The following is a 14,346-nucleotide window of genomic DNA, read 5'->3' as shown; positions in this document are numbered from 1 at the left end:
GTAAATCTAAGAAAAGCACTCAATCGTAAAATCCAGGTCCCACTGAGACACATTCAGTTACATTGAGTAGAAACAACAGCCTCCCAGAAAGCAGTTCCATCCTAAAGTGCTGGCTCTGAAAAGCACATGACCTGAGATCTCTGCCTACACAAAAATATCACAACTAAAAAGAATACACTTGCCAGTTCAGGAATGAAATGTTATATTGTAGAGTGAACTATTTGCAGTGTAAACAGTGTAATTTAGAAATAAAAACTACATCATAAAAATCATGACAGTATCCCTTTAAAAGTAAAATATCACAGACTAGTACTAGTAAACATTTTCAAGAGTACAAATTTCATCAAAACTTGTGGTTTAAATACAAAGCGTGGGTCTAGATCCAATGTCTAAAGAGCAAGTTCACCTTAAAATTAACATTTATTATGAGGTAGACAGAGATGTTCTGAGACCATTTGTATTTTTCTTCAGATTAATTCAAAAACAACAAAGGCCAATCATAATCTGTTTTAGAATGCCACTCTCTACATTGTACTTGGTTAAATTCACAGTGAACCATTGCTAAAATCTGTTGGGCTTTTTAATTTTTACCAAAAATACGCTTGATCTTGGTTTAGCAACACCAGATCAGGAAAAAATGGTGAAATGCAGAAAACAACAGTCAGTTTAGGAACAGATTCATGTGATCTGCTATTGATTTACCTGAAGACAATCATAAATCAGCAACTACGTGTGGAAGTTGGGCATACTGGCAACAAAAGGAGTGGGGTTTGGGCTAAGGTTAGAGTAATAAAGACACAAGTCCCAGGTTATACTAGTTCATTATAAATCAACATGAACAGAGTATAACAATATTGATCTTAGACACAGCTATTACACAAGATTACTTTACCTAGCAAATATAGGTTTTGGGCCATAATTGAATTACCTGATGTAACTGAAAAATGTGGTTTCTTAAGGCACAATAGTCTGATTTTTTATTTTGAAAGGTTTATTTTTACAATCATTTAATTATTATTTGACCCTTTTTTAAGTATACAGAAATGTGTGACAACTATTTAAATGTTGTCATGTCAGAGCTGTCTAACTCCACACCTCATAGACCAACAGGTTAAAGGAGAAGGAAAGGCTAAAATTAAGTAAGCTTTATCAGAAAGGTCTTTATAAATACACCAGTAAACCCTCAAAGTAATGCTGCTCTGAGTCCTCTGTCAAAAGAAACACAGCATTCCTTTCCTTCTATTGTGTACTCATGGGCTTCTGTATCAGATTTCCTGTTTTCAGCTTAAACCTCCAGGGCTAGGGCTTGAGCATGCTCAGTTTGCTCATCTATTCCGTTCCCTTTTCCCCCCTCCCTGCTGTAATCTGAGCCCAGAGCTATGAGTGAGCAAGGAGATACTCAGGCAGGAGTCTTTACTTACCGTATTTATCAATAAATTTACTTGAAAAAATCTGATACAGGAAAAGACTTGATAAAATCATAAAAATATCCAAATTGTACGATTTTTTCAGACTTGATGCCCGAAAACTCAGATTTTTTTCTGATTATCGCCTGAAAACCACTATTTTTTCAGATTTTTGTTCGATGCCCAGAGCAGATCGTGATATCTTCCAATTGTAAAACAGATATCTGCCATTGACTTCTAGATGACCTCGGCAGGTTTGAGATGGAGTACTTTTTTATTCTGACGTTTAACACCATCGGGGTTTAATAAATTACGAAAAATTACGTTTTTTTTCTTTTCTATGAAAAAATAGTTTTTCCCCTTTAAAACTACAAAAAAAAAACAAATCGAATTTTAATAAATAACTCCCGAAGTGTCAACAAGCAATAGAATTTGTGAGCAGTGTTAGGGTGAGTGCGAGAGCTTCTATGACCACAACCGCAGTTGCGGTGACTGAAAATGGACGCAGTCTTTGTGCACAGTGACGCAATAATTTAAAAACACTTGCATCCAAAGATGTTCTTTCAATTTGTGTATATTTGCACTCAGCACCAGCCAGCACTGCAGGCTGTGCCCAACTTGCTCCAAAAGAATCACATGCACATGTCTTTTAAATGCACAAGTGCCAGAAATGATGTAGTTCTGACTTACATCTGATTCGTCAAGATGTGAACACCTGCTTTTTGGGACCCCTTGTTCCAGGGCAATGCGTGTTTACTGGTTTCATTTTCCCTTAAAGCTCTCATAGACAGGACACATTTGTAAATGCCAGTTAACACATATCTAACCAAATGCTTCTTTAAAGGAGAACTACACCCTAAAGATGCATATGGTTAAAAACTACATATTTTACATACTGAAAGTATTGCACCAGCCTAAAGTTTCAGCTTCTCAAAAGCAGCAATGGTCCAGGATTTCAAATTTGTTACAGGGGATCACCATCTTGGAAAGTGTCTGTGACACTCACATGCTCGGTGGGCTCTGTGCAGCTGTTGAGAAGCTAAGCTTAGGGGTCATCACAAATTTACAAGTAGAAAATTAGGTTTGTCTGTAATATAAGCTGTGTTACAAGGCTGATAATTAAATTCTGTTGCACTGGTTTCTGTGCTGCCATGTAGTAATTATCTGTATTAAGTACTAATCAGCCTTATATTGTGACATTTCTATTCTGTATATACAGTAAATTGTGAGTTGGTCCCTATGCTCAGAAAAGTGACTGGCAGCAGCACAGAGCATGTGCAGTGAATTAGTTCTCCTTTAAACTCACTATGCATTTGTTTTTACATACAATAAATGTTTTGATGACCACCCTGATTTATTTTGTGCTGAAAAAAAGACAATTGAATTACACATGATTTCTGTTTTTGACAGCACCAAGAAGCTTAAAAAGTTGTTTAACAATAATATAAAATAACTGTAGTAATCATTTTGTGTGCATGCTTAGATTTCTAAATATAATACATTCTCGATTTTTTTTTCTTCTTCTCTTCATCCTCACAATGTTCCTCTCCTTATGATGCACCTCTGCTTGCTGTTTTTTGTTGTGCTTGACCCCCTTGGCCCATTTCCATCATGCGCTCCCTGCCTGCTTAATAAGATTCAACCAACTGTCAGATCAATGAAACGACCTCACAAGGCAACCCTTGACCTGGTACTTGCATCTTTGACCTTTTGCTTTGAGAGAGCTTATTCCATGTTATACCGTGCAATGGTTTGCAGCTCATGTCAATGAGGAATTCATATCTGTGCAGTCTAGAAACTAAGTTGGTTTCCTTTACATGCTGTTTGATTCAGAACTACCTTATTTCAAATGTACCTTTTATTATAATAAGTTAACATTAACCAAGGAAAACTATAGGGGAGTTTTGAGCAAGAGATATTTCCATGACTTTACATATGAGACATGTGTACATTGGAGTAATTGCCTGTATAAATGAGATGTAGACCTTAAATACACACATGCATACATTTCCTTTTTTCATATTTGCCCCCTTATTAGTGATGATTGAGATTTTTCACCAAGTTTTACAGTGAAAATGACGCCCATAGACTCTAATGGGTGAAAAAAATTGTCGCGCGTCAAAATTTGTCGCCCATGAACTTCAATGCATTTTGGTGAATTGTCGCCATTTCGCCAATTTTCGGCAAAGCAAAATGGGCCAGATTCATTCATTCAGATTCGTCCATCACTACTCCTTATGTCATGGCCCTCTGGGGCAAGTTGTATGTTTAAATGAAAAAACAATAAAAAATGTTCTTGAAAAAAAAAAGTTAAGCAAGGAAAATGAAAGACTTCATCATAGCATTTTGTTGCCAAAAATTTGCTTACATTTTTTAAACACAGCAAATAATTTTTTGACGCGCATCATTTTCTTTTTTTGACGCATGACGCCATTCAAGTATATTGGCGTCCGCAGCGAAACAAGGCGAAAAAATTTGCCTATCCTTACCCACCAGGAATAAAGTAAATTGCCAGTGTGAAAACATATGCTGTGCTTCATTCTCATTCTTTTAGCAGAAAGCATCATACAATTAATTCAATATCTAGCCATAGAGCCATAATTAATTTTAAACCCTATAACCATGAATTTAAACAAACCTTCTGACCTTTAGGTGTAACATTTGAAAAATTTTCCACTTTAAGTATGCAATTTGTGCTGTAACAATTAAAATTTAAGATGAGATCATACAGCTTAAATGGGGTGGCGATTAAGTATAAATAGCAAAGAGGCATGATTTGCATTTTCTTTACATAACAATGGAGATTACATTCCATGCTGTTATTTATGAACTGCAAACCAAATGTCTTCATCTCTGTGTGCAACAATATTAGATTCCCATTGCTTTCTACATTACTTTACTCTTCATCCTCTTAAATGTTTCACTTTTTCATAGAATATTTTTTCTCTGCTAGGCAGTCTACAGTTCATTAATTATGTGGTAAAATGTTTACTCTGTTCTGTTTGTCTAAAATTAAATGTATTAGGTTTAAACATATTAGTTGTGGGTAACAGATATAAATCTATTATACTACTCTACTGTCTGCTCTAACCTGGAAGGCTTACCCAACCAATATCTGGGTGAAAATCAGACAGACATCTTTTGGGCATGTTTGAAAATTCCATTGGGGAGGACATTGGTTTATTGATAGGTTCCTTATCCCATAGATCTCCAAAGGCTTGCTTTATCATTCATGTATTGACCCAGATGTTACCCACTTAGGGGGTGGCCTGAGTTGAACCTCACCAATGAGCGGATCTCAATATGTAAAAAAATCTTGTTGTAACAGCACAACCAAAACTGCTACCGTGAAGTAATATATAGGTATGGGATCCGTTATCTAGGAAACAATTATCCAGAAAGCTCTGAATTACTGGCCATGTGTCATAGACTAAATTTTAATCAAATAATTAACATTTTAAAACATTATTTCCTTTTTCTCTTTAATTATAAAAATGTACATTGTTCTTGATACAAACAAAATATAACTAACTAAACAAAACAAATAGAGGCAAAACAATCCTATTGGATTGAATTAATGTTTTTTAAGAGAGAATTCAACCTGTGGGGAAAAACCCCCATGCCCCCACCCCAGTTAGACCCCCCCACCCTCCTCCGCCCAGGCTAATTGCCCCCTCCCGCCGGGGAAATGCCCCATACTTTATACTTACCTCTTGGTGCAGATTCTTCCAGCGGAGTTCCACGCATCCATCTTCCAGCTCCTCTGAGATCGCTATTTCTGCGCATGCGCAGTTGGAGCAATTTGCTGGTTTGCGACAGCTGCGCATGCGCTATTATACTACTCTACTGTCTGCTCTAACCTGGAAGGCTTACCCAACCAATATCTGGGTGAAAATCAGACAGACATCTTTTGGGCATGTTTGAAAATTCCATTGGGGAGGACATTGGTTTATTGATAGGTTCCTTATCCCATAGATCTCCAAAGGCTTGCTTTATCATTCATGTATTGACCCAGATGTTGCCCACTTAGGGGGTGGCCTGAGTTGAACCTCACCAATGAGCGGATCTCAATATGTAAAAAATCTTGTTGTAACAGCACAACCAAAACTGCTACCGTGAAGTAATATATAGGTATGGGATCCGTTATCTAGGAAACAATTATCCAGAAAGCTCTGAATTACTGGCCATGTGTCATAGACTAAATTTTAATCAAATAATTAACATTTTAAAACATTATTTCCTTTTCTCTTTAATTATAAAAATGTACATTGTTCTTGATACAAACAAAATATAACTAACTAAACAAAACAAATAGAGGCAAAACAATCCTATTGGATTGAATTAATGTTTTTTAAGAGAGAATTCAACCTGTGGGGAAAAACCCCCATGCCCCCACCCCAGTTATACCCCCCCACCCTCCTCCGCCCAGGCTAATTGCCCCCTCCCGCCGGGGAAATGCCCCATACTTTATACTTACCTCTTGGTGCAGATTCTTCCAGCGGAGTTCCACGCATCCATCTTCCAGCTCCTCTGAGATCGCTATTTCTGCGCATGCGCAGTTGGAGCAATTTGCTGGTTTGCGACAGCTGCGCATGCGCGGAATTACACGGAAATCTGCACAGAGGGGTAAGAAGAATCTGCGCAGAGGGGTAAGTATAAAGTATGGGGCATTTCCCCGGGGGGCAATTAACCTTGGGCGGAGGAGGGTGGGTGGTCTAACTGGGGTGGGGGGGTACGGGTTTTTTTCTCCACAGGTTGAATTCTCCTTTAAGTAGACTATTGGGGTTATTTACTGAAACTCGACTTTTTCTTCACTTTATTAAAATAATAAAATCTGACCATACTCCCAAACCGAATCCCCTTTATTTATCAATAATTTTTCCCCCAAAAAAAGGGTGTCAATTAGAATCATGCGACTTTTTCAAATTGACACTCTGAAAACTCGACTTTTTCGATTCGTCGCCCGAAAAAACTCGAATAATATGGATCATCGAACGAAAACCAGTCCAAACAGCCCAGAACTTTTGACAACCATGAAGGCATAAAATATGTTCCAAAGGTAAAAAGGACCATCTGCCATTGACAGGTGTTAGCTGGAGTATTTTCTGATTGAAAATGTTAGCAGCTTCGTGGTATAATACATTTCAAAAAATTCAAGTTTTTTTCTCTAAAAGATATCTTTTTCCCCTTTAAAACTCAGAAAATTTGAGTTTTACTAAATAACCCCCTATAAGTATATTGATCCAAATCTGAAAAACCCCAGGTCCATAGCATTCTGGATGAGAGGACCCATACCTGTATTAATTAGGGCAGGTCTTGAGACTTGGGCTTGGGTACTGTTGTCTTGGGTATGGTCAGAAAGAACTTATAACCCCATTTGTAATACAAGGCACTAAGTTTGCCCAGTACCAGTAACCCATAACAACCAATAAGATGTCTGCTTTTAAACCAGTGACCAGTAAATTAGACCTGCTTATTGGTTGCTTTTGATTACTGCACCTGGACAAACATAGTGCCTTTTTTTTAAAATAACCCCAATAGCCTTCTTTTTAAGATCAGTGAAGATCAATGCTTAATTATTAAAATAGTAGCAATTTCCTCTCTGATAATTTAACACAACCCTTAATTGGACTTACCATTACATAGCCTTGAACCTACTAAATACCTCTATTTCTGTCTTAACATGAATTTGACCTCTTCTAGTTCCAGTCTTGAGTCTCACTTGAACCCTCTCATCTTTGACATGAATTTGTGCTAGGTATCTTTAATGTTAACACTGCTTACCAATCATGCCGGGGCTTGTTTTTTGAACGCTTAGCAAATTTGTACCTGGGCAGTAAACCTTAGCAACCAGTCAGTGAGTTTTTTTTTTTTTTTTGCAGTTAGATCAATGAAAGCACATATTTGATTGGTTGCAATGGGTTACTGACCAGGTACAAGTTTGCCTAGTGTTTATAACTTAGCCCAACTATGATCCAGAGCTCTGGGCTTGAATCAGTCCAATTCAGCCAAGCATATATGTAATCTAAGCATGCATCACAGTTCTTTCTCTAGAAACATGGTATTAAAAGATAACTGTATCCCTTGTGACTACAACTTGCAAAACAGATAGATACCAAAAGGCATTTTTCCTGAAACTTTGTAGGAATACTGCAGCTGGATGAACTTTTGCTTGGTTGGTTTAGTTGCAAATCCTAGTGATGTTAATTGTTGAATCAGCTTCTGTTTGTGATTGTGTGCTGTAGTTTTAAGATCACCAGCCGACTGTGCCTCAAACAGTAAATGGATAATCAATGTTAACCATGTGCTGTTGCCCACAACTAATCTTCTTCTCTATTCCTCGTAACTTTGTGAAATGTATTATTTGTTAATTAAAACAAAGTAATGGCTAATCTGTGGCTCACAAAGTATTTCTGTTATACAGCTCTGGCATCTTTCAACAACCATTTGCTTCTAAAAACTAAAAGTTGCGAGTGTCACACATTAGTCATTTCTTCAACCTTTGAGCTTCTGTTTTCCTTTTAAGGAAATAAATATGAATACATATATGACACTCTCTAAATTGTACATGTGATTTGCCTCTTAATTCTAGGTGAGTTTTTTTATTTTTTTATTAATAACTCATTTATTTACAGGCTCTGCAGCCTGGAGCACTTCAACCTTTACCAAAGAGGCCAGCACTTGAGAAGAGTAATGGTGCCACAACGGTGTTTAACCCAAGTGTTTTCCACTACCAACAAGCTCTAGCAAATATGCAGTTACAACAACCTACATTTATCCCTACAGGTGAGAAATATTCACGGATGATATTTAGAAGTCTCGCTGTAAGTGACCATTCATCTTTCTGTGCAATAATACTTACTAAGCCATTCGTAGTATCAAAATAACCACTATGGATGATACCATCCAACCATTTTTGTCTGGAGAGTAGTACAGAAGACACAGTCACTTCTATTTTAAAAGTCAAGATTTATCATTGTATCTGAATTTCACAGTTATGATGGTGCAGTTAACCTGAAAAGTCACCAGCACTAGAATCTTGGAGTAAATGCAGCACTTGCTAGACCACTTTTGTCTTAGAAATGTCTGCTGTTACTTATCACAAAGAATGGCAACATCTATTGTCTTGGGCTTTTAACTAGTTATGGAATCCGGCTGAAGCTACTGTATGTACAGTATGAAGCATATAACAAACTGCTTGTTTAATATTTTGGAAGTTCCATCAAGCAGTCACTGTAATGTAATTTTTTTTAGTGTTTTTTTGATAAATGAAATGCAGTCAGAACATAGCAGAGCTACTGTATTTGCCTTCACCCTACTCCCTAACTGAAATCATGAAAATTAACTATTCAAATTGTATATTTAAGGTGATTTTAGAAAGTCATAAGATATATTATATGTACTCTGTCTTCAGAATTTAAAAAGGTAGAAATAAAAATTAGAACTGCCAAAATAAGAAATAACTGGTATATACAGATGCAATTTACTTTTACACTGTACTTGAGCAAAATGCAGCCAGACAGTTTATGGTGGCAAACTTGCTTATGACTGAGGCATTTTGCACAACTGCACATTTAATATGTAACTACCGGTACCTGTACAAGATGTTGCCAAATAGACAATACAAACTCAAGGCACATACATTTTTTCTCTTTCCTTCCCAAGGTTTCTGTGGCTTTGGATGGCTTTGCCACCAGTAAAATGAAAGAGAGATTTTTATTGCCATTCTATTGATGTCTACACTGGATCTTTATATGCACTTACCCATAGTTCTTACAATAAGCATCTACAGCTGGTTTGAGATTTATGTATATTATTGTGATATTGTATCTAATACAGTCAGTCACTCTTGCTGTACTGCAAGTGGGAGTGATATCACCTCCGACCCGACCCTCCCCCCCCAGCAGCCTAAAAACAAAACAATGGGAAGGTAACCAGATAGCAGCTCCCTAACAGAAGATAACAGCTGGCTGGTAGATCTAGGAACAGCACTCAATAGTAAAATCCAGGTCCCATTGTGACACATTCAGTTACATTGAGTAGGAGAAACAACAGCCTTCCATAAAGTAGTTCCATCCTAAAGTGCTGGCTCTTTCTGAAAGCACATGACTAGGCAAAATGACCTGAGATGGCTGCCTACACACCAATATTGCAACTAAAATAATGCACTTGCTGGTTCAGTTATGAAATTTTATATTGTAGAGTGAATTATTTGGAGTGTAAACAATGTAATTTAGAAATAAAAACTACATCATAAAAATCCCTTTAGGATTAATTTAAATAATATTTTCCTGTGAACTTTCTAAACCATTGTTTTGTCCTCCCAGTATGTTCTTGAGTTTGACCCCCATCATCATCATAGTTTGTAAATGTGATCCCTACTAATTTTCATCCTTTTCTATTTCTGTTCCTTCCTGCGCCTTGCCTTGGATCAAACAACTTCTTTCTTTGTACTCATTACCTCTAGCAATTCCAAATAAAGTACCTTCTCAGCTGCCCTACCCTTTCCTTAACAGCCTGATAAAAGATATTGCACTAGTGTCCAAAGTTTTGGTTGTGTTTTTTTTGTTAATCCCCCTATATTTGCCTCAGTTCTCTAAGGCTAATGCCATGCAGCCTAGTTTCTCCACAAGCATTTCTTTTGCCTGAAACTGTTCATGCAGTATTCCATTGAGTGATACCGCTGATTAAGGGTGATTTGTGGCCCAAAAAATGTGCATTAGAGCATTTTCACTCTAAAAATATCAACTGCACATATCATGTCAAACACGTTCCTTTAAAGGATCAGTAACATAAAAAAAAATTTGCTTGTATACTACTAAAAAAAACACCAACACATATTAAACTTTAAAATCGCAAAATCTTTATTTAGAAATAACTTACCAAATCTCCGCTTGCGCTCCTCTTCAGAAAAGGTGATCGGGTGATCCATCGTGCCTTCCTTATAGGACATAGCCAGGAAGGAGAAATTGATCGCCGCACGATGGATAGTCACCCTGTCGCCTTTTCTGAAGAGGAGAACAAGCAGAGACTCGGTAAGTTATTTCTAAATAAAGACTTTGAGATTTTAAAGTTTAATATGTGTTGGTGTTTTTTTTCATAGTATACTGCTCAATAGTAGGAAACATGGTAGTTCCAGGTGTTTCTCCCCCCAAGTGGTACAAAAAAACCACATCAACTAAAATAAGCTTTATATATATATTCTCCAGGTATTCTTAAATGTATTTTGTATTTGCCGATACTTCTGTAACTCCCATTTCAGACTATTCCAACTTGCTGTTTTTATGTGTTAACCTAAACATTCTTCCTGGTTGAAACTGTTACAATGAATGCACTTCAATCAATAGTGATTAAGTTAAAAAATTGACTTTGCCTTGTACTGAAAAAGAGATTCAATTTGGTGAAAATCCCTTATAATTATTTTACTTAGCACTGCCAGACAATAGTTTTCAAAGCTTGAACCAACCTTTCCAGCTCAGAAAATAAACTGGTATAATAAAACAGATACAAAAAAAGGAGAGAACTGGCCCTCACAGTTGCACCTTCCCATATATAACCTCCGAATTAATTAGAAGTATTGAAATTAAAACATAACTTTTAATCAGCATTTAAAATGGATGTCCAAACAAAAAATGTTTAAAAAGACAGATGGAAACAGGACGTTGATTGACCAGGTAAAAGGAGGGTTGTCACGAGTAGTGCTGAGCAACAGTTTAACCAAGTGATTGGTTAATCTTAGTGGGTGTTAGGTATTGATTATGAACCAAATTAGCAAATGGCTACCTTGCCGTACTGGTAACTACCAGTTCTGTGGCTAGTTAAAGATTCTAACCCATGGTTCATTCCGCCAGTTCGAACCCCTTCACCCTCATAGTACACCACCTGCTCTAAAGTGCCCTTCAGTAGTAGAGCCGTGTTCCTTCGGCACCTAATTTTCTGCAAAGAGCTAAGGTTCTGGCCCACGGATCATTTGACCACATCCAACCCCTTCACCCTCGTGACGCACCCTCCCGATCCGTTTTCCCATTAAAGTCCCTATCAGACGTCCTGCCTAACTGAAAACTAAAAGGTGCGCCTGACGTGCGTTTCACCCGCCAGTTGCGGGCTTTGTCAAAGCCAGGGCCAGAGCCTTAGCTCTTTGCAGAAAATTAAGTGCCGAAGGAACACGGCTCTACTACTGAAGGGCACTTTAGAGTGGGTGGTGTACTATGAGGGTGAAGGGGTTGGAACTGGCGGAATGAACCGTGGGTTAGAATCTTTAACTAGCCACAGAACTGGTAGTTACCAGTACGGCAAGGTAGCCATTTGCTTATTTGGTTCATAATCAATACCTAACACCCACTAGGATTAACCAATCACTTGGTTAAACTGTTGCTCAGCACTACTCGTGACAACCCTCCTTTTACCCGGTCAATCAACGTCCTGTTTCCAGCTGTCTTTTTAAACATTTTTTGTTTGGACATCCATTTTAAATGCTGATTAAAAGTTATGTTTTAATTTCAATACTTCTAATTAATTCGGAGGCTATATATGGGAAGGTGCAACTGTGAGGGCCAGTTCTTTCAATTTCTCTCCTTTTTTTTTATATAGTTATTATTTGGCCTTGCACACCATACACTGTGTTTGATGGTTGGTGCTCCCCAACACCATACCTTTTTATAATAAAACAGAAACTACATTCTTTGGCTGGCAGACAATACATGAGGCCAATCACGTCCAAAAATAGTGGCAATATTATTGTTTTAGTGTTAGGCCCCAAATGCCAATTATATATTATTATACCACAGTGCTTTACAAGAAAAATATGCCCTGTTTATTATTGCTTAATATTTATATATTTAGGAAGCACTGGTGCCTTGGTCATCCTCTGGTTTATGAGAGCAGTCATAATTATATTATATTAGTCATAATATAATAAGATAAGTTTCATACATAAGGTAGATGGTGGATTTTTTTCTGTATTTTGCAAAGGACTAACTTAAGAGAAAAGAATATACAGGAGTGATTTTGCTTACTCAGGGGAAAAAGTCAGAATCTGCAACTGGTCAGATTAATATCCCTTTATGCAGCGTCAATGGTTCCATTGCTCTTATGGTAACACATTTCCTCCTCACCCCATTGTCTACCTCACAGGTGAATCATTGGCTGTCTGTTGCTGGTTCATTGTGTTTGTATTTTCGGTTATGTGTGAGCTTATGTATGTTCTATTGTTTATACAAATGGCAAATGTCAATCTTTCTTTAGGGTTGTTTTGTCAATGCCCTTCCCCTTTTCCCAACTTGTCCTCCAGCAGATCTTCTGTAAATCAATAATGCTGGGAAGCCAGGGTCTAAGGACAGACAGAAAGAGAGTCCGCCTATTAGTGGATTATGGGAGGTTGCTGCTGCAGTGCAGTAGACAGATATTTTTGAATGGAGCTCTCCCACTCTGACTTATGACTATGAAGATTTTCATTCACCCAGGTCATGGTTTAGCTAATATAAGTAATTAACATAGATCCATCTGATCTTCACCTTAATGGTAATCTGTGATACTGACAATGCAGAAGTTTAATGTCAGAAACAGATCAACACGTTTCCATGCTTCTTACAAGCTTGCCTTCCTTGGTCACTTCTTAAACAGAAATGTGTGCCCTTCTGCTAAACATTTAATGAAAACAGGTATATGTTTTAAGCAGTATGGTAAGTGTCAACCTGACCATCAGTAAAGGGGTTATTTATTAAAGTCCGAATGGCAAAAACTCAAAAAAAATTTGAATTTTTTTTTTTACTATAAAATCAAAATTTTTATTGGGAGAAAAAAATAGAATTTTTCGTGATTTATTATACCCCGAAGCTGCTAAAAGTTTGAATCCAAAAATAGTCCATCTCCAAGCTGCAGGGGGTCCTGTAGAAGTCAATGGCAAAGGTCAGATATCAAATTTGAAGATATCATGGTGTTGTCCAAAAATCCAAAACAAAAGGGGCTTCTAACGATTTCACTAAAAATGTTAATGTTTCGGGCATAAAACCTGAAATATTTTGGTTTTGTTCGCAAAAACTCAAATTTTTCGCATTTTTTCCAAACCGATTTTATCAGGTTTTTTCAATGATAAATAAGGTCAAATTGTGGATTATAGTTTGGTCAGACTTTTTTACTTAATCAAAAAATTTTGGATTTTGATAAATAGCCCCCTAAATGTCTGCATTTTTAGTAACACAGAAGACCCAGTGAGACAGATTAAAATACCATAGTAAGCAGGAGTATATCAGGCTAAAATGTCATATTATACTTTTGAAAAGGGGACTTTAACCTGGAAAGGAGCAATTCAATTCAATAAACTGGAGTATACAGCAAGCTGCCAATCTAATGGGGCATGTTCCATGAACTGGGGTGACATCAAACGTGAGTTTAGAGCTTAATAAATAAAAACTCACCCATGTTCTATTCATATGGGAGTTTTTGAACCATATTTATCAAATGGTGAGTTCTAATTTTCACCCACTGATAAACACAATTCTAAAAATCCTATAGGAATGAATAGAAAGTGAGTGAGTTTTTATTTATTCAGCTCTAAACTCACGTTTTGAAAAATCTGCCCCTTAGTGTTACTATTACAGTAAAAAAAGTTTTTATAGCTTTTTTTTTTATCCAATACTAGCCTACAATAAGTACATACTACAGTATGTTGGGGTTTTCCCTGGAGGATTCATGTTCTCTTTAATACATGAGATGGAGCACTAAATCTATGCCTATATCCAAGATACATCTTAAAGGCTCTGGTTTATGATGGCACTAAAACATGGATATTTATAAAATCGGTTGTCAGCTAAGGGTTCATTAATAGTAAAACAGAGATTTGATGCCCTGTTTCATAGAACACAGAACAAATAGCAGTTAAAACAGATTATATTTGAACAACTGCCAATTAGTTATTAAGGGTAAGGCCAGACGAGGAGAT

The 14,346-nt window shown here is 37.0% G+C and overlaps 1 protein-coding gene across 4 annotated transcripts in view; it reads left to right on the top strand.

Annotated features, from left to right (window-relative positions):
* LOC108700174 (muscleblind-like protein 3) overlaps positions 1–14,346 on the top strand; it is a 71,761-nt gene that overhangs the window by 50,882 nt on the left and 6,533 nt on the right. For all 4 annotated transcript variants that reach the window (XM_018233116.2, XM_018233115.2, XM_041575104.1 and 1 more), the window contains exon 6: positions 8,042–8,192. In XM_018233116.2, the coding sequence (XP_018088605.1) occupies positions 8,042–8,192 (151 nt within the window). The remainder of the gene's footprint in view (positions 1–8,041; positions 8,193–14,346) is intronic.

Source organism: Xenopus laevis, chromosome 8S (genome assembly GCF_017654675.1).
Source record: "Xenopus laevis strain J_2021 chromosome 8S, Xenopus_laevis_v10.1, whole genome shotgun sequence".
Lineage (NCBI taxonomy): Eukaryota > Metazoa > Chordata > Amphibia > Anura > Pipidae > Xenopus > Xenopus laevis.
This window is presented reverse-complemented; position numbering and strand designations above follow the sequence as displayed.